This window comes from Rhodofomes roseus (assembly GCF_022264815.1).
Source record: "Rhodofomes roseus strain CIRM-BRFM 1785 chromosome Unknown C8Q71scaffold_21, whole genome shotgun sequence".
Taxonomy (NCBI): domain Eukaryota; kingdom Fungi; phylum Basidiomycota; class Agaricomycetes; order Polyporales; family Fomitopsidaceae; genus Rhodofomes; species Rhodofomes roseus.
The window spans coordinates 3,606-24,303 of record NW_025952977.1 but is presented as its reverse complement, the minus strand read 5'-3'; the positions used below and the strand labels follow the sequence as shown (position 1 = coordinate 24,303).

General features: G+C 57.8%; 2 protein-coding genes across 2 annotated transcripts; both read left to right on the top strand.

The window, feature by feature from the left end:
- Nucleotides 1-86: 86 nt before the first annotated feature.
- C8Q71DRAFT_726160 (uncharacterized protein) lies at nucleotides 87-4,726 on the top strand (the record flags this gene model as incomplete). Its single annotated transcript, XM_047921750.1, has 7 exons — nucleotides 87-333; nucleotides 407-1,377; nucleotides 1,429-2,581; nucleotides 2,673-2,840; nucleotides 3,019-3,281; nucleotides 3,570-4,651; nucleotides 4,693-4,726. The coding sequence occupies 7 exons, from the start codon at nucleotides 87-89 to the stop codon at nucleotides 4,724-4,726; spliced, it is 3,918 nt and encodes a 1,305-aa protein (XP_047775375.1).
- Nucleotides 4,727-12,271: 7,545 nt separating this feature from the next.
- Nucleotides 12,272-15,244, top strand: C8Q71DRAFT_726159 (uncharacterized protein; the record flags this gene model as incomplete). Its single annotated transcript, XM_047921749.1, has 1 exon — nucleotides 12,272-15,244. The coding sequence occupies one exon, from the start codon at nucleotides 12,272-12,274 to the stop codon at nucleotides 15,242-15,244; it is 2,973 nt and encodes a 990-aa protein (XP_047775374.1).
- Between the last annotated feature and the right edge of the window lie 5,454 nt (nucleotides 15,245-20,698).

The following is a 20,698-nucleotide window of genomic DNA, read 5'->3' as shown; positions in this document are numbered from 1 at the left end:
CGGGGCTCCGAAAGCGCCTCTCCCCTTGCCCACGAAATACCCTCGTGAGCACCCCACTGCCTACTCGCCCCCAGCGACAAAGCCCCATGTACGCCAACAGCCCCCGCCACGTCTCGCTCCCTGCCCAAGCGGCTACTCCTACCCCTTCCCATAACCCCTCGGGTCCTCCCTCCCCGCCTAAGGCGACAGTCATGGGCGACCAAGGAGACAAGGCCACACCGGAAGGAAACCCCTGGAACAACGGAAAGCCCTCCCCAGGGCGACCAGGCTCCCCGTCCTACGCGCAGGTTACGTCGAACGAGACCTCGACTCGCATGAAGGACATCCTTGCGGGTAAGCCCATAACCATAAACTCGAGAACACTCGGGTACCCACACACACACAAAAGCTAACCTCCACCCACAAGGACTCGAGTCCAGAGGGGACCAGTCAACGGCCCCGGGAGAGGAGGCAACGACCGTCACCCCAATGGCCCCCACCCCGCCGGAGGGACCGGAGACGGAACAGGCGAGAGCAGCCACGTCGCAGCCGAAGAACAAGCAACAGGAAAAAAAGAGGAAGAAGGCGTCGAGGACGACCATCACCCTCGTCGGACTCGGCCCTCCCCCCCGACCCTCCTCGACGGCCAGAGGACACCTCCGAGACGAAGCAAAGACCCAGCGCGTCGCCACCGACCCGCGAAAGCGCCGCCGAGTCGAGGGAGAGACGGACGACGAAGGCGGAGCATCCCGCCCGCAGCCTACCCTGAGAGTCCAGAACCCGTCACCTGCCCCTCCGCTCACCCAGCCCGCCGAGCCGCCGCAGCCCGAGGAGGAAGACCTAAGCCTAACCCCAGGCTACAACTCGGACCGCGAACCAACGATCGCGGACATGGACCTGTACAACGGTCTGAACCCTCGAGAGATAAATCCGGCCAACCGCCCGCGCCCCTTCCTCGCTCCCCCTCCTGAGTGGAACCAGACGCGCGACTTCTGGGTCCCTCCCTCCGCCCAGGAGGACATCTTCTGGAACACCAGCACGCCGGCGCAAGCCCTCCCAGCCGAGTACCTGAGAACCCAACCACCCCAGCCATCCTCATCCGCGCTCGGTAACCCCGGGATCGAACATCTCATCCGTAGCGCCGACCTATCAGGCCTCGATAGCACCGCTCCGCAGAACGAACGCGACGTCCCGTCCCACTCCCACCAGCCACATCAGGCCACCCAGCAGACGAGGAGACCCGCCCAAGATACAAACCGTACAAGGATGGACGATCCTCGGTACCGCCACGTCCCCCCGACGAACGATGTAAGGACAGGGCAGGCGGCAACGGCTCCTAACAGCCACGCGCGAGACCGACCACCCCACACGGGATCTGCGCGAAGCTTACATGCCCCGGTAAGCCGAGCAATGAGAAATCAACCAGTCCCATACTCACGATACATCCAGCAGCCCACTCGGGTGGACGGTCCTCCCATCCCCCTCCCCCCCTTCACGCCACCGCGCGGACAGAGCATCAACAATCTGGGCGCCCAAGGTAGCCAGGCGGCGCAGAGACCGGACTCTAGAGCATCCGTCCTCACCTACGTCACGAATCACCGGAACGGCCCCGGGCTGCAGCAACAAGACGCGAACGACATGATCGTCGACGACGAACTGTGGGGCAACTACGTCAACCAGCCTCCACCACACCAGCAACCGGCCGGCCCGTTCCACCAGGGCGACCAGCAACACTACGCTCCGCAGATCCACGACGAACGCGACGAGGACGACGTCGACGACCTGCGCTATATCAACCAGCAATGGCTCCCCGCGACCGTCACGCCAGCCCCGCCGGACGATTGGAGAGACATCCAGGGCGAAACCTTCTACTTCAAATTTGACGGGCAGTGTAAGACCCAAGCCTCGAAATGGCTCTCTAGCCGACGACGCGGCGTCCTCTTTTCCTGGGGAGGCCACGGAGCGAGAGATAACGACGCAGACAGCTGGGACAGACAAATGCGGCTGGAACAGACCCTGCAGCACGACTTCGGGATCCCGTCGCCCGAAATCTACACCCCGGACGCCGAAGCCGGCGCGAGCCCGGACTCCGGCCCCGACTACCACCTTCTGCAGGGCATCACGGCCCAGCAACAGCGAACCCTCCTCGCAAAGAAATGGTACGTCAGGAAAGACTTGGCAGTCCGTTTCGTCGACCTCTCCCTCGGACCATCCACGTGGATGGGATCTTTCGAAAAGAAGGCAGCTTTTGGCTCGATGAAAAACGAGCAGATCCTCCCGCACTTCCGCGACGCCTTCAGGCGCCAGCCGCTCCTCCGTGTCACAATGGAGACCATCGAGCGCGACAAGGCCCTCGGCGTACGAGGGAAGTGGGGCGCTACGCCAACCTACCTAGCCTTCGAATACCTCGTCGCCTCCATCAACGTCCGCACCATGCCCCGCCAAACGAACGGACGAGCAATCAACCCGCTCATCCAACTCTACTGCGACTCACCAACGTCCCACCCGCGCGACTGGGTAATATGGCGCGACTACGTCCGCACGCAACCCTTCTCCACTCCTAACGGCGCAAAGGCCATCCTCGTCGAGAAAGTCGTCAAGTGTAAGCTCTGCCACTCGGCCGACCACTCAGTCGGCCTCTGTGATCTCCCAACAGTCCCGGGCTGGAACGGTCCCAACGCCGACACCATCAGCTCCATCCAACAGAACGAACCCCACCGTCGCGACGGAAGAGCTCCCAGAGGACGAGGAGACCGCACTGATAGCGGGTGTTACGGACGCGGTGGAGCGCATCAAGGCCGCGTACACCACCACTTACAAAATGGCATTCAAGAATCGCGACCCGCACGTCTTCTGCTCACGTACATAATTACATTCCGTATTAATATATGTAACCTCCATGTAATTACGTAAGTCGCGCGCTCGCGACCACGTCGCGCGCGCGCGCACGAAGAATGATATCTTAACTTACTCTCTTACCACCACCTCGTCCGTGTGCGACTGACCGCACCGTCCGAGCTGGTGCAACTTCCTGTCTAGTGCGCTCCTCGCGCAACGACTCAAGCGTGCGCTCCTCGCCACGCTGGGAGCGGCTCCTCGCCGACTTCTTAAGTCGAGCTCCTCGCCGACTTAGCGGGCCGTGCTCCTCGCCGATTCGCATCCCTGGGCTCCTCGCCTCGGGCACGACCTTCTCGCGGGCTCCTCGCCCCCGTACGACCTCTTACGAATCCGTGGGCTCCTCGCTCCCACAAGACCAATCGTCACTTCCAGCTGCTCGCCAGCTCACGGCTCCTCAGCCTCAAGTGACGAATACGACCCGACCGCGGAGCGGTCACCAATAGTTCAAGGATAACCAGCAGCCCGTCCCCCGATCACGAGTTGACGAAACTGCCGTCTCTCACATTGGTGGACACTCAGGGGAGCGGTCCACTGCTGGGTAAATCCTTTAGCTGCGAAAGTTAGCCCTCTTCCGGTGAACGGTCATGGCTGGTCGCATTCCCGTAGTGGGCACCTCCTTTCTAGGGGATGCTTCACGACCCTCTCGACCCCCTTCGGCGGTACAATCGGGTTCCTCCACCCCTTTTACGCAGTTATCAGCCTACGTGGAGGACGCCGGAGACCCGGACAGCTCTGAACCCAGAAGGAAGCCAAACAAGTCGATCGGCCTCTCCGCTCCGTCCTTCGGAACGAGCGAACCGGCCCCGCTCTCATCGTCCGCCCGTGCGGCCGTTCACCAAGGTTCTTCAATGGCTAATATAGGGCCGGACAACTCTCTGCCACGCGTCAATTTGGGCCCGGGGTCCCTTCGCGATGTGAGAAATTCCTCACTCGTGGAGTCCCCTCAACCGCGCCCGGCAGAGGCGAGCTCTCAAACTGCGTTACCATCGAACTGGAACTTTGAGTACTCGCCCTCCACCACGCCTATTCTACCACCGGAATCAGGAAATGACCTGTTTCCCCAAATAACAGCGGGTGGTCTCACTTCCTTCGATTACAACGCTCCTCCCTTTGCCGCGTCTACCCCTTGGCGTCCCGGTGCTCAATCCGCTAGACCCAAAACGGAAGCGGCACCCCTGTCGGCTGCGGACGCAAGGCAAGCTGCCAAGGAGTCGGTGGACAAGACTCACTTCAAGGATCTCCTTGACGCTTCCGGGCATTTCCTCGCGCACCTCCGCAGGCCAGAGGAAGCGGAGGCCTACTTCGAGGACCTCAACGCGCCTGACGCTACGGGAAAGTACGGCACGCTGTTCGAAGAAGCGAACGCGTTCGTCGGAGATGACCTGGCTAGTTCGGACGTGCGCAATTCGCCCGACCTGGAGGATAAGGAAGCTCGGTTCCATCTGACGGCCCGAGCCATGAGGCGTGTTGACTACGTAGTAGAAGGATTAGAAACATTAGTCACCGCCATGTTGCAACTGGAAGGAGGGGCACGCCGATGGAAGGCCGACCACGCCGATTCTTTACTGGAAGCACTCCGAGGTTCAGCTTCTAGAGGCCTCATCTCGGACGCGTTCCGAGTCCTTCAGTATCGAGCGGCGAAAGCCATCACTCTGATCCACCAGAGGCGTGCTCTCCACCGCGGCCAAACGTACCCTAGCTCCATCAAATCGACGGACTCGGACTTCAGTCAACACCTCAGGGAGTCCAACTCCAAGAGAGTAGTCCTCGACAAGTGGCTAGAACATCCCGATCTCTTTCATAACCTCACTCCAGAATACCAGGCGGTAGTACTCCGACGCTTGGGTAAAACCAAGGGACTCGACCAGGAATCGATCAATAAGCAAATCGCGCCGGAGTTCCGATTCAGAGTGCTACCATCTTCATTGCTAGTGACACCTGTCACGCACGGAGCTTCTGTGTCTATGAATGAGAGCATGGTTCCTCCTTCGCGAGCGTCGTCGGTAGACCGAGTGGAACAGGAGTTGACTCGACCGCCTCTTAGTGTCCCATCCGAACCTTCCTCTCCGGTCAAGCCGGAGGGAAGTGTTCGACTACCTGCCACCGTGGATACCCGGCGACGCTTCAGCCACCGGTCGGGGCCGGCGAGTTCTAGACCGCGATTACTTCAGGAGGAAGACGAAACCCGACGGAAGGTACAATTCCAAGAAGAAGTCGTTCCTCTTCCCACAAAGCGGGCCTCACACGATACTATGGAGCGCAGAGCTTCAGCAATCGGGGCAAGGGGACACTCCCGTGCCCTCCCCGACTCTGCAGTGGCTCAAGCCGTGCGAGACGCCGTATTTCCTTCCGGAAGACCTCCCTCCATGTCCCTTTCGCAACCTCGCGCTCCTCCAGCGCCTCTCCCTCGATACGATACTCCTCCTCACCTGGCTCAGGAACGCCACCAAGGTCGGACTCGTCGCTCGGAGGAAATCGCAAGCGAAAGAACTTTCATCTACGACACGCGTTTTACCGGTCACTCGGCGCAAGGGCGTCAGAAACCCTCTGCGCCGAGTCTTCCGAAACAAAAAGAACGAGATTATGACGATCGAGAGTCCATTAACAGCTTGCAGTCCGGTCGCTCCAACCGCCCCGGGAATGGCCCTCCTCCAAGTGGTCCTCCCGGAGGTAACGGCTCTCCTGGAGGCGGCGGCCCTCCTGGAGGAGGTGGTCCTCCTATGGGGGGCGGTGGCCGTGACAGTAATCATGGGTCAGACCGCAACTCCCGTCACGGAGATCATTCGGACGAAGAGCCGCGGCCTGGTATCTATTCGGGCGGATTCCCAGGCGGAGAACCTCCCTCGGGAGGCCCTGGTTCTACTTACGCTGCCGCCGACAATCGGCCTACTATCATCATCCATCAAGTCCCAGCGCCGAAGGACGAAGGGGTCCGTCTGGATCGAAAGATTCCTAGGAGCGCTATTCCTGAATGGAATGGCAGCTTGAATACTATTCTGATCTACATTCACAAGATGAACAGCCTGGCTCGGAAGAACAAGTCCATCGCCCGAGACCTCGGCGCGGCGGCCCCCGACCGATTCACTGGCCGCGCCGAACGTTGGTGGCAACTGTTGGATCCCGAGACTCAGAAGATGTATTCGGAGGAATGGTGGAGTCTGTACGAAGGCATCAAGATCCAATTCTTTACCCACAAGTTTTCCGTAGCGCTTCGTACGCAATACGACGGGCAACGCTTCCGCCAACCCGGCCACGAAAAGGAATACCCTATGGACTTCATCGACCGTCGCCTCCTATACCACCGGCACCTCACTAGCGCGCAGGAATCCCCCGAGCACGAGATCGTTGCCATCATGCAGAACGCTCCGCCCACCTGGTCTACGGTCCTCGCATTGGACTCGATTAGCACCATCCCGGCATTTATGTCGAAAGTGGCCGACAAGACGGACGAGCTCATCGCCTTTGCCTCTATGGCGTCAGCGCGTACCTCTCAGTACGAACAGTTGTTGCAGCTCCCTTCGTCAAAGACCGAATCGCGTTCTTACCCTTCGTCCCGACGCGCTTTCGCTGCGGACGGTTTATCGGGTGGAATCGTTTTCGAAGCAAACGAGGATGAGGAATTCGACAGTGGCGGGCCCTCAGCGAATGAGAATGACATTCCTGATGGCGAGGTCAACTCCGAAGCCCGGGAAGCCTTAGCTCTCAACACGAAGTCAAGGAATCCACTTAATCGTCAGAATAAAGGATTCGCGCGAAAACCACCGGCGGCTGGGTACAAGTTCCCCCGGAGTGATTCGGTCAAGAGTAAGAAGTCCCCGCCGGGTGACTGTCGGGTTTGCGGTAGCCCGTATCATTGGGACCGAGACTGCCCGCACTGGAACGAATACGACATTGGACGAAGGGCCCTCCTCATCGGCAGCGAGTTCGACTGCGACGAGAATGAAAACCAGGAGTATGATCGAGCTTTTGTTGCATACATCTGTAGTAGTATGAGTAATGCCAGATTGTCGAGCGCGTTGGAGGCGGATATTCGCCGGGCTGAGGGAGAACATCTCGAAGCGTCGGCTCGCCTGCGAGAGTCGTTGAGAGCGCGGTGCGAGGACGTCGACGAACTCCCGTCGCGTCCCTTGCAAACGCTTCCCCAGGATCACCCCCACGTACTAGAGGAGGTACAACGGGCCGGCCTCAATAATCAGGAGTCCCTTTTGGATACCATAGCGGAAGCACTATCGGTCGACGGCTCAACGCACTACCCTCAGGGTAAGAATCGATTCGCGGGAACGGCTGCGGCGGTGGATGACGATTCCGTCCCTACCTCTCGCTCCGTGCCGGCCAGCCAAGAAACCCTAGTGGTCCCTTTGTCCCAGATTCGAGATCCTCCGCCTGGGCATTCCACCGTCGGGGTAGCTGCTCTGTCGTTTCAACTCCGACTAGGTAGCCTATCTCATCCCATGGTGACGTGCCGAGCGGATTCGGGAGCAGATATCTCTTTAGTGTCGCAAGAATATCTGGATTCTCTCCCTGCGGCATCGCGCCCTAAGGTCAAGCAAGGATTGAAAATGAATCTCTTCCAGTTAACCGGAGGTTTCCGTATATCCGGGTACGTTCAAACCCAGGTCTACGTCGAGTCGGAGCAGGGTCATATCTTGAAGATGACGGCAGAATGCTACGTCGTTCCGGGCATGACGGCACCTATCCTCCTGGGCGAGGATTTTCATGTCAACTACGAGTTAAGCGTAACCCGCAGCGTCGCGGACGGCTCGGCCATACGTGTAGGAGAAACGGGATATACTATCCCCGCTTCATCATCCTCACAAAAGGACCGACCTAGCCTCCAGATCATTGTGAAGGCTGCGGATTCGAAGTTCGTCCGCGCCAAAACTCATCGTCGTCAGCGTGCGAACCGTCTTAGGGAAATCGTCAAGATCCAACGGCCCTCGGCCCTTGCCTCGCAAGATGTGCGAATAGCACCGCACTCTTGCAGGCCCGTTCCGATTCGAACCCCGCCTGGAGATCGCAAGCAATGGTTTATCGAGAAAACAGTGCTCGGACAAGCCGACGGCACCTTCCTCTTGACTACCCCTACTCTCGTGAACTCGGAACATTTGTATGTGCCGGTGACCAACCCTACCGACCGCCCTTACTTCATCAGAGATGGCGAGTCCTTGGGGCTGCTGCATTCCCCTTCGGAGTATTTCGCCTCCCCCACTCCCGAACTCCTCGCGCACGCCGCGTCGGTCAAGATCCTGATACAAGAATCGGCCACGCAAACCACGACGACGAACGCGCCCGACCAAGATTCGGATAACGTGGATAATCACTGGGGCCCCAAGACGGCGGAGGTGCCTGATCCGGAGACCTACCCATCTAGTGAATTGGAGAACATGCTAGACATCGGGCCCGAATGGCCCCCAGATCAGAAGGAACACCTCCTCCGAATGCTGCGAGCTAACCAGGCGGCCTTCGCCTTCGACGGCCGACTCGGGCGGAACCCCACTGAAGTAGAAATCAAGACCCAGGCGGATTCCCGTCCGATCTCGTTGCCCATGTACACAGCCTCTCCCGCCAAACGGGACGTCATTGACAAACAGCACGAAACCTGGCTAAACCTCGATGTCATAGAACCGTCAAACAGTCCTTGGGGGGCTCCGGTTTTGATCGCTTATAGAAACGGAAAGCCGAGGCTTTGCGTCGACTATCGACGTCTAAACGCGATCACCGTCCCCGACGAATTCCCTATCCCACGACAGAGCGAAATCCTGCAAGCTCTCTCAGGCGCGCAAGTACTCACTTCGTTGGACGCCCTTTCGGGATTCACGCAATTGATGGTGGCTGAGAACGACCGGGAGAAGACGGCCTTCCGTACTCATCGCGGATTATTCCAGTTCAAACGCTTACCTTTCGGTCTGCGTAACGGGCCGTCTGCATTCCAGCGAGTGATGCAGGGAGTTTTAGCGCCTTATCTTTGGCTTTTTGCTCTAGTGTACATCGACGACATCGTCGTGTACTCTCGATCTTGGAACGAACATGTCGATCACCTGGACAAAGTGCTCAAATCCGTCATCGCTTCCGGAATCACGCTCTCCCCTCCTAAATGCCACTTCGGTTACACGTCCATCCTTCTACTGGGACAGAAAGTCTCCCGCCTAGGATTCTCTACGCATCAAGAGAAAGTTCGCGCGGTACTAGAGCTTGCCCGTCCGAGACGGGTTTCAGAACTGCAGACCTTTTTAGGGATGACGGTTTACTTTTCAGCCTACATTCCCTACTACTCGTTCATCGTGTCGCCTCTCTTCGAGTTACTCAAGAAGGATCACAAATGGGACTGGTCGGCAGACTGCGAAGTTGCCTGGCAGCGTGCGAAAGACACATTACAAGCCGCACCTGTCCTGGCACATGCCATAGCCGGTCGTCCGTACCGTCTCTATACAGATGCCTCGGATATCGCCCTCGGAGCCTGCCTTCAACAGGTTCAACCGATCAGAGTAGCGGACCTCAAAGGGACCAGAGCTTACGACCGACTGGCCAAAGCCTTCACAGAGGGTGCTCCAGTCCCCAATCTGATTACTCGCGTGTCACACAAGTTCGACGACAGTCCTCCGTCAGCCGAATGGTCTCCTGCGTTTGACGATACTACCGTCTACGTCGAGAGAGTCATCGCATACTGGAGTAGATCATGCAAACCGGCCGAACGCAACTACTCCGCCACTGAACGAGAAGCGTTAGCCGCCAAAGATGGTCTAGTTCGATTCCAACCCTTCATAGAAGGGGAACAGGTTACTCTGGTCACGGACCACGCTGCGCTACAATGGGCCCGCACGTACGAAAATACGAACCGAAGACTAGCAGCCTGGGGGGCGGTATTTGCGGCCTATCTCCCCAACCTGGACATCGTGCACCGAGCGGGTAGAGTGCATTCGAATGTTGATCCTCTATCTCGACTTCCGCGAGACCCGCCTGTTCACGACTCTCCGGTGCTCGACCTATCCATCCCAATCGTCACGGACCAAATTAAACCCGCAGCGGCTGAAATGGCAGCAGAACGATCCCCAGCGCTGAAAATGGCAGCGACAACTTCCACAATCCACTCCTGGGAAGACATCTTGGACGCGTCTCCAGCATCAGCTCCATTCTGCAATCAGCCATCTGACGACTCGGGCCTCAACGTGGGGGGCGCGTACCGGGAAGAATCTCAGAACATGGTCGAATCACCGACCTGTTCAGGAGAAAGTTCCGACGATGAGGACCAAGTCGACACGAGCGTAGGAGAGGAACCTCCTCGTGCCGTGCTGGACAAGATTGCAATCCCCGTCTCGACGAGATTCAAGGGACAGCGTCACCCTCAGGTCTTCACGGAGCGTATTCGTCGGAATACACCGCTTGCTAATACTCAAGAGCCGAAACCCACGAAGACTGTAAATCACAGTTCAGGCGATCTGTACGAACCAAAGGACGATCTGTCAGCACCCACCGCTCTCATCGAACTCAGCAAGGAGTACAGCAACAGATTTGTGGAAGGTTATGCCAAAGACGAATTCTTCAAAACCAAGTGGAAGAAGGCGTCGGAACCGGGTCTGGAAAAGTTCGCGGGCCAATGCTTCTTCACCGATTCGGCGGGGCTACTCTACATGCGAACCGGATCGGATCCGGCAAGACTCTGCGTCCCTCGTTCGGAAGTGTTCCCCCTCATTGCAAGGATTCACGACTCTCCGTATGAGTCAGCACACGAAGGACCGGCCAAGTTGGCATTACGCATTAACACCAGGTTCTTCTGGCCGACGCTACGCAAAGACGTCAGAGATTACGCCATGTCCTGCGATGTATGCCAGAAGACGAAAGTGGACCGGAGAGCAAAGGCTGGACTACTCCGCCCTAACCCGGTACCCGACCGACCTTTCGAATGGATCTCGTTTGACCTTATCACGGGTTTACCCCTTTCCAATGGATTCGACGCGACGTTCGTAGTGGTCGATCGATGCTCTAAGTTCGGACTATTCATTCCTTGCAATGGAACCCTCAACACCGTCGAATTCGCGCACCTATTCATACTCCAAGTCATCTTCCGATTCGGGATTCCCGACCACATCATCAGCGACCGGGACGGCCGATGGATATCCGAGTTCTGGAGAGCGGTGGCCGCTGAGCTGGATATCCATCTCTGCCTATCTTCGTCACATCACCCCCAGCATGACGGACAGACGGAAATCGTCAACCAGAGGCTGGAGACGATGCTACGGGCGTACGTCCAAGGTAACCGACACGGATGGGCGCAATGGCTCCCCGCGTTAGCTCACGCCTATAACTCGTCAATCCATTCCGCCACCGGTTACTCCCCTTACTTCCTGCTTTACGGGTTCGAGCCTAAGGGATCCTTGGACTTCATCGGCCATACCAACCGCTACGAGCAGCGTCCCCTGCTCGTTAGCGAAACAGCCACTGAATTCGTTATGAAAATGGAACTTCACCGTCAAAGGGCTCGAGACGCCATCGCGATGGCCCAAGAACAAGCGGCTCGTCAATACAATGAAGGTCGACGAACGGAAACGTTCCCGGTGGGGACCCGCGTTCTGGTCAGCCCTCACTCTCTCGAGCTAGTAGACGTCAAAGGCACCGGCAAGAAGCTTGTTCAACGGATGCTGGGTCCTTTTACCGTCATTGAACGTGTCAATCCTTTGGTATACCGGCTCGCCATGCCCAGTACTTACCCGATGAACCCAGTCATCAACATTGAGCATCTCAGAAGGTATCGCGAACCTGACCTCATCTCGACGGATGTAAGGCGTCCGATCTTGCCGGACCCTCGCAACTCCGAGATTCTCGCCGCCGAGGAATATGAAGTTGAATCTATCGTATCTTGGCGCAGAAATAAGTTCCGGAGCAACCGACTGGAATTCCTGATTCGGTGGAAAGACTTCGGCCCCATCTACGACACTTGGGAACCCGCCTCGCATCTGCGCAACGCTTACGAGATCCTCAAGGAATACAAAGCCCTTCATCTTTTAACCAGGTGAAGCCTAGGCGAATCGAGGTCCTCTCGGCCCTTAGCCCCGCAACCGGTACATAACAGTATATAAAAGCTTCGAGTCAGAACCACGTACAGTTGTAGTGTAGTTAGAGTAACCTAGTTTTCCCGTTTCTGTTTGGACAGGCGGCGCGGCTCGAGACGCGTCCCGCGTCAAGCACGTGACCGTGCCACGGAATTGGCGGCGTCCTAACTCGGGAGCGCTTCTTCAGCCACTCGACCTCTCTCCCCTCCTCTCTCTTCCTCCCTCTTCACCGCGAGTGTTCGAAGCCGAACCTCAGCTCCCCAACACGAACGTTCGAACTGCGAACTTCGTGAAAACCTCCGCTGTCCTTCGACGAGTGTTCGAATTCGAACCTCATGCGTGGCATTATGGCTGGTCCCACTCCCTCTTCTTCGACGGCCCCCCGTTTCCGGAGCTCTCTCTGGTTCCCTCTGGATTACGGGACCCTTCCGCCGAGAATCCAGCCTCGGAATACGGCTTGGCAACTCTACGTCGCGCATCGAGCAGTACGCGTCGCCACGGCTCTTGGCAACGGCGACTACGCCGTGTCACCCAACGCCGACTTCGTGCCTCCCTCGCCCCCTAACCAACTGGAGCGAGAAGATATATTCTCGGATGGTCGCCGGGGCGCCTTCGAGCCTGGCTACCATCCTCAATGGTGGAACGCTGCCCAAGGGCACTGGCCTTTTATGTACGAAGTCCCTAGCGGAGAGGAAGGCGCGGACCCCGCGTACGTCACGCTGGAATTAGGAGGAAAGGAGAAGAGAGGAACCTTTCTGGTTATTAACCGTCAGACCGGAAAGGGGTCCCCTATGGACGACTTCACCCGCGCTCTTCAGGACCTGTACGAAGCCGAGGTCGGGCGCGCTGAGTCCTTCCTCCATCGGGACCACAACCCTCCCTCGTCCCTTGTGCTCCGCCCCGCTGTCATCCGAGACAAAGTATACCGGCTCCCCGTCGAACTGACCGACCTCTACACAGCGCGGAAGAATGTAGCAGTAATACAGCACCACCTCCTGGAACTACGATCCTACTCCTACCGCGCCTACCTACAAGAGTCCTTGGATAGTGGGCGAATGTCGATTCCCTGCACTGGAACGACGGGGGTAGGATGCTGGATTCGGGAAGGGGACGACGAGCTCCTCAAACGGCTTGCCTGGTTCGGCGTCCGCGTTTGGTACGTCCGCAGATCGCCGACGCCCTCGCCTAGCGTCCTGCGACCCGTGCAAGGATTCGACGTCCGCTTATCTCTGGAAGGGTGGGATGACGAGGTCGACGCTCCCAAACAGAAGATCGGGAAGAAGAAGAGGAAGTACCTGGAGGAACTCGAGGCGGAACTGCGAGCCGAGGAAGACTCGGACTTCGACTGGGACGATCCTAGCGACGGACCTCTCCCTATCAACCAGTTCCGCGCCGGTCCCTCCAAACCCCTGGGAACTCCCGCAGCTAACCCTACAGCGGTCTCTCCAGCCAACGTAATGTCCGCTTTCCCGGACCCTGAGGAAGAAGGATGGAACAATAGCCCTGCCATTGAGCAGATGGCCCCCTCGTCTCCCATCCGACGTTCACCTTCGCCCAGACGGTCCGAACCCCGAACGCCTCCGCGGCGAGCGGACACGCCTATGGTCATCTCGCCGGAATCATTAGTACAGCCGGCCGAGGTCCGCGTGGACGCTCGAAGATCCGATCGCACCCTCCCAGCCTTGAGGCAAGAGAAAGGCAAAGGTCGAGCGATCTCGCCCCCTCGCCGATCTCTTTCCCCTCGTCACCGCCGCGGACGCTCCCCGTCTTCATCCCGTCACCATCGTCGCTCGCCCCCGCCGGACCGCCGTCGCCTTCGTTCCCCTTCCCCGACGCACCGCTTCCCTCGTCGCGCTTCTCGCTCCCGCTCCCCGCGACGGAGTCGATTCGACGAACGACGCAACGATCGTCAGTCGCCCCCGGGTAGACGGAACCCGTCAGAGCGATACGAACCCAGGAGACCCCACCGCGTCTCATCACCTCCTAGGCGCGAGTACAGCGACGTTCCACGACCGGCTCCGGGAGACTACCCTCGCAGAGTACTCGCTAAGCGGCAAGGATCGAGCCCCGCGCCCCGAGGACGTTCGCGAAGTCCCGTATCGTCGACTGGAGGACCATCCGTCCAACAAAGTGGGAGCCCTCCCCAGCCGCCAATGCCAACGCCTCGCACGGAAGGCCAACCGTCAGGAATGCGCCCTACTCTACAGAGCAGGCTGGCACCGGCATCGGAGGTACCGCCCACAACGAAGCGAACTCTAGCGGAGCGCATCCAGCCCGCAAGCCTGCTCTCACGAATGGCAGCAGCTCCAAGTCCCGCAGCCGGAGAGGACGCCAGCGGCAGCAATCAGCCTGCGGGACAATCGCTCCTCGACCGCTTGACGCTGCCCCTTGAGAGTCGATTGTCCGACGTGCCAGTCCCTCACCCTCTCGCAACGGTCCCACCACCCCCACCCCCTGCCGCCCTGCACGTCGTCACACTAACTTCCGGAGTTCCCCTGCGAACACGAGTGCCGGTGTTCTCTGCCGCTGAAGTGGACGACTACGTCCATCGCCCCTTCGAGAGAAGCGAGGACACCGCGACCTTTCGTCAAACTTGGGAGAATGCGCTGGGTCCTGCTCCCAGCTACCCTCCGGAACCTAAGCGTCCCATGCCCTCCCCGCAAATCCTCTTGGCGGACGGCGACGAAGGGTACATCGCGACTCTCATCTGGTTGCACACGCAGCACGAGTACACAGAGAGGTTGAAGCGCGACCCGGCGACCTGGCCCGCCCTTATCCACAAGCAGTGGAAGTCCCGCCTTCGAGCAAACCCGGAATTGGTAAAGGCGACCAAGGACATCGCGGCGCATCCCCTCCCTGACGGAGTCATCTCGCCACTGCGCAATCCTCAGGGCGACGAGAAAGCGAACGTGGTCTGGGAGCTACGCACGTTCCATTTCCGATACAACTTCGAACGGTTAGCCGCTCACTCGCTACCCGGCCTCAAGGCGGCCTCCTCCGAATCGGCCAAAGGAGCGATATGGGCGAGTACGCGCGATCGTATACGCCGGACTTGGGGCCAGGGCACCTCGCACTATCCGTCTGCGCAGGAAGCGCGTTATCTCGACAGCGACGACGACCTTGTGAGACTTCGCCATTGGTTCGCGATCGCGCGACTAATGCTCGAATGGGATCTACGTTCCGACGTGGCTGCAGACTTACAGCTCGCGATGGGGGGCTCTGTTACGGACGCGGTGGAGCGCATCAAGGCCGCGTACACCACCACTTACAAAATGGCATTCAAGAATCGCGACCCGCACGTCTTCTGCTCACGTACATAATTACATTCCGTATTAATATATGTAACCTCCATGTAATTACGTAAGTCGCGCGCTCGCGACCACGTCGCGCGCGCGCGCACGAAGAATGATATCTTAACTTACTCTCTTACCACCACCTCGTCCGTGTGCGACTGACCGCACCGTCCGAGCTGGTGCAACTTCCTGTCTAGTGCGCTCCTCGCGCAACGACTCAAGCGTGCGCTCCTCGCCACGCTGGGAGCGGCTCCTCGCCGACTTCTTAAGTCGAGCTCCTCGCCGACTTAGCGGGCCGTGCTCCTCGCCGATTCGCATCCCTGGGCTCCTCGCCTCGGGCACGACCTTCTCGCGGGCTCCTCGCCCCCGTACGACCTCTTACGAATCCGTGGGCTCCTCGCTCCCACAAGACCAATCGTCACTTCCAGCTGCTCGCCAGCTCACGGCTCCTCAGCCTCAAGTGACGAATACGACCCGACCGCGGAGCGGTCACCAATAGTTCAAGGATAACCAGCAGCCCGTCCCCCGATCACGAGTTGACGAAACTGCCGTCTCTCACAGCGGGCGCGGAGGACGCGGAGGACGCGGGGGACGTGGCGGATACGCAAACGGTCGAGGTCGCGGTAATGGTAGAGGCGCGGGCCCGAGCTCGAGGACGAATGACGAGGCTCACGCTTCCTCACTCCGTGAAGCTGGAGAAGGCTGGGCCCACTAAATAGTAACGAACGATACATCGAGCACCTTATGCCACCTATCTTGATAGCCCCACTGTACACATACTGTAGCCTGCATGAGCGGAAACCTGCAATCAAAATGCCTTCTTGACGAAACGAACAGGAACCACAACTCACGGCCTCAGGCCAACAACAATAATAAGTAATATGTCGCACTGCGACATAGGTCTTCCTCTTTACTTCCTAGGATAGGATAATACGACTAACCGACCGCCGGTGAAGGTGGCGCCCAAATATACTGACCGCGTGCGGGACAGGAAAGCCCACCCCACCGGCAAAGGTCCTTACAGCGTAGGGTACTAATAGACTTACCCGCCTTAGTATGGTAAAGTACGACCGCCGACAGGCGTCGTGCATGTCCCCTGAGGAGTCCAGGAGAGGCTCCCGCCACCCGCGTATCGTTGTAAGCGGGTGGGCTGATATACAACGACGAACACACATAACTCGAGAAACACCATAACGGATGAACAACTGGCACACGGTACCCCTCTCTGCCACCGCCGAGAAACCCCCGCGCCCCCTGTCCACGGAAGAATCGCTGACGCGATGGCAGAACACGGAGGCAGGGCGACCGCAGAAGGAGGCCCTAGGGCCCCAGACAGCGGCCGAGTCCCCCCGCCTGAACCAACACAAACGTCGAACAACGACCGCATGAGAGAAGAAGATAGGAGTCCTAGCACTCCAGGAAACCCACCTTAACGAAGAACAAGTAGACGACATACATAAGTTATATGGAAGGCGCATTAAGATATACAACAGCGCATCACCCAACGCTACAACGTCTCAAGGAGTCGCCTTCGCCCTGAACAGGGAACTAGTTGACACAAACGGAGTAACCGTTACAGAAATCATCCCCGGAAGAGCACTACTGATTGACATGAAATGGCACGCCGAGACCAGGCTGTCGATCCTCAACATATACGCCCCGAACAATCGAGCAGACAACATGAACTTCTGGAAAACCCTCACCGGGAAAGCCATCGACGGGTCGCTCCCGAAAGTGGACGTGCTCCTAGGCGATTTCAACGTCGTCGAAGAAGCAATAGATAGACTCCCAGCGAAATCAGATCCTACAACGACGGTCCAAGCACTAAGAGACCTACTGCGCAGTCTACAAGTATATGACGGTTGGCGAGCAACGGAACCAAAGACCAAGGACTATACGTTCCCACAAAGAGGGGGAACAGCACGCTCCCGTCTCGATAGAATATACCTGACACAAGACCTGCTAACAAGAGCCCTAGCCTGGGACATCCACTACACAGGAGTCCCAACTGACCATCGGCTCGTCACAGTAAAACTCACGTCAGCAGCGGCCCCCTACATTGGGAAAGGAAGATGGAGCCTTCCGGCCCACATCCTAACGGACGAAGTGTTCCTATCCGAAATAATCAAAGAAGGAGAACGCGCATGGAAGGAGATCCAAGGGTACAACAATCAGAACAGATCCCACGACAAGAACCCCCAAACGATCTACCAAGCCCTCAAGCTCACGATAAAAAGGATAGCACAGGAGCATCAGGAAAAACGTTTCTTACTTCAGAGGTCTTAAATAAGAACCATGCGATCTTAAGCGACCTCTGGTAACTTGTGCACCTTAAACGAGTGCAGTATGCACCTGAAGACCGCTGAAGGGAAATGAAGTACCTTTGAGATTTGCGCCTTGTTTTCAAGACTCGAGCCATGCAGCTTCAGTGCTCTACATTAAGACCCCTGGAGTACGTGTAAGCTAGCTAATGACTACCAAAGTGTTTGATACGCGTAGTGAGAGGTCCAATTGTTCAATAAGAACTTTGAAGCGCAATCCAGTACAGTATGAGTCGTCCATTCCTCTGGTAGATGCTCAGGAGAATCTCCCACTGATCCGGGGAACTTGGGAATCAGTTGGCAAGACTGCCGTATCATGCTGAGAGGTATTATCTCTCCTTGGGGATGTCCGTTGGCCCTGAGAGCGGGTTTGTTGACCGCGTACATCATATGGACTGGGTCGGCTGTACGTGCGAGCTTGGAGTACCATTCCACATACGCTAGTGGCCCTTGATCTGGCCAGGACGCAGGCGCAGGCAAGGCAACGCTGGTCCGCGGGTCATGTATGCGCTGCGGGAGTCTGAAGATAACCTTGACTCGTCCTATTCTTGTTCCTGAGCGACATGCGTCTTTGAGTAAACGAATATTCATTTGAACGCGAGTCGGTCACATACCTTGGAGGCCGGTCGTCTCTGCATCACTCTCCTGCAGGATGACTGCTGTATCAAAACGGGCAGGCTGTTTGGCGCATGCTGGACGTGCCTTCACCACGTCGGTCTCGTTCTTGTCGTCAGTCAATGGCTGGGGAGCGAACTTGAATCCGTGGAAAACGTCGACGCGATTGAACGGCAAGTTGGACGACGCGGTCTGAAGCTCAGTCGGAGTGAGGCGTCGACCGAGTTTGAGGGTATAGATATGCTGGAGGAGTGCGTGTGTAAAACCGGGTGCGTTGTGACGTTCTTCGACGAGCTTGATGGACTGGAGCGGTACGCTTGGATTCTTTGGCAGCTTGATCTGGGTGTGGCGCTTGGTCGAAAGGTCCGGGTCTTCAGACGCAAAGGCAGCGTCCTCGTCCGGATCCTCGTCGATTTGTAGCTTCCTGCGAATGGTAGAGCTGAGCATGATCATCTTCTCTTGGCGTGCTAGCCATCGGACCATCTGAGGACGCGCGTCGCGATGGTTCGACGCCCTCCAGCCGTTCTTGGCATAGTCGATATGAAGACGTTCGAAGGCTTCCGTGTTGTAGTTGTCTGTTGCGCCAAGCAACCGGATTGATTCGACGTAGTGGAGGAGGGAGTGGAACTTCGGGATCTTCATGTGTTCGCGCACGCCAAGATTGACCAGAGCTTGTTTGTTCTTGTGATAGATTTTGAGGGCGTCTTCCATGTACTGGAGGGTGGAGTCATCGTGGGTGGTGTATTGCGCGAGATAGATGAAGTCGAGTAGAGATCTGAACGCGAGCATGACGTTCTGAGGAATCTTGCCGACCAAGCATCCCAGCAGGATGCGTGCGATCTGCTTGGACTCCATACCGGATACTTGGGATAGAGAAGTGATCCCGTTAGCAAAGTGACGAGTCCCGAACGCGGGGGGAAGGGTGCGAATTTGGCGGTCCAGTTCGTTCTCGTCGATGAGGTCGCTGCACCACTCGACGATGTGCTTCAACACGCCTTGGTAGAGCTGGTGGAGAATGTCGGGCGTGATGCACGAGTGGATGTCGGTGAAGGGGAGATCGCTCCAGAAAGGGCGTATGACGTATCCGGAGACGTCGAGACTGGTACATGCCCTTGCGTACGTTGCTGAGTTGGTGTTTCCGCCGCTTTTCTTCCTTGCAAGGCGTAGAACGTCCAGAGTCCAAAGCGCGCTCCTTGGCACTCCTGGGGAAGCAGCGTCGAGATCAGCCTCGGGTAGTCGGCACTTGGGGCACGTTCCGTACTTCGTGCAGGTAACAAGGCACTGCTCGGGAAAGTCTGCGACATACGTGGCGAGGATGGGGTGGACTCTGCGGACGGCGCCGTCGCCTCCGGTCACGTCGATCCCGTTCTTGCCGGCCTCGATCAAAGGTTCGAGGATGACGCGAACGGACGAGTGGAATAGTTGCTGCATGAGGGCGCGCTGCTTGCGCTGCGTGATTCCATCAGAACTGACCTTGTCGACAGACAGGTAACCAATAAGGATGCAGGCGTGTTCGGAAGGTTTGCGGCGAAGGGCGCGAGGGATGTTGCCTAGAGTCATGTACACTGGATACGCGGCCTTGCTCCCGGAGAACCGCGTCAACTGAGTCTTGTCTGTTGCAATTATCACCGGGGCCACTGCTGCCACCCACTGGTAAGAGACTCTGAGTGGAACGTCAAGGCCGGATACACTGGAAAAATATTGACAAACTCACCTGAATGGCATGCCACCACCGCCCTGTCCACATCTCATGGTAGATGCGGCTGGTGCGAGACGCGTCAGTGAATATGCGGCGCGGTCGGTAGACTATACGGTCAGCGTGCTCGGGGTTACCGAGGAGGGTTCGTATGGCCTCGATGATGTCGCGGTACTGGACAAGATGCTTCTCGTTTGGCCGGTCCTTGAACGTTAGCCAACGCTCTTTCCACTCCGCGCGTTCTGGAAGAGAGTCGACTCGTTGAAGAAGTGTGTATGAATTGTGATAGGAAAGGCCGAGTCTGTCCCGGAACTGCGGTGGCTTGAATCAAGGAGCCGAAGGGAAGAGAAAGAAGTATACGCACACCGGGAATCTCAAGAACTTTGTCAATGGAAGTTTGCGTGAGGCCCTCCTGGATGGCCCACGATGCAAATTTCCAATCTATCTCTGAGTCGAAAGGATCCCAGGGATTGTCATCACCGGCATGTTCCAAGTCTCTATCTGCACAGATGCGTTACAAGAATCCATTGATCTACCGCGTCGTACTCACCTTCATCCTCTGCAGTTTCTGTACGCCTCTTTTTGGCACTTCCGCCCCTGCTCCACACGTCACCCGCGTCTTCAACCATGCGGAGCACTCTCGCCGCTTCTTCATCCACCTCCTCAACTCGTGTGTCTTCATCGTCATCCAGCGCAATTGCAGTCCTTCTCAGTGGCCTAGATGAAGGACCGGCCTCCGCGTTGTTTTCACCTGCAGCCGCTGGTTGAGGGGCTGAGATACCGATGAAGTCAAAGACAGAGCCCAGGTCATCGTCTTCCTGGTCAGGAACATTGCGCCCCGGGCTCGTG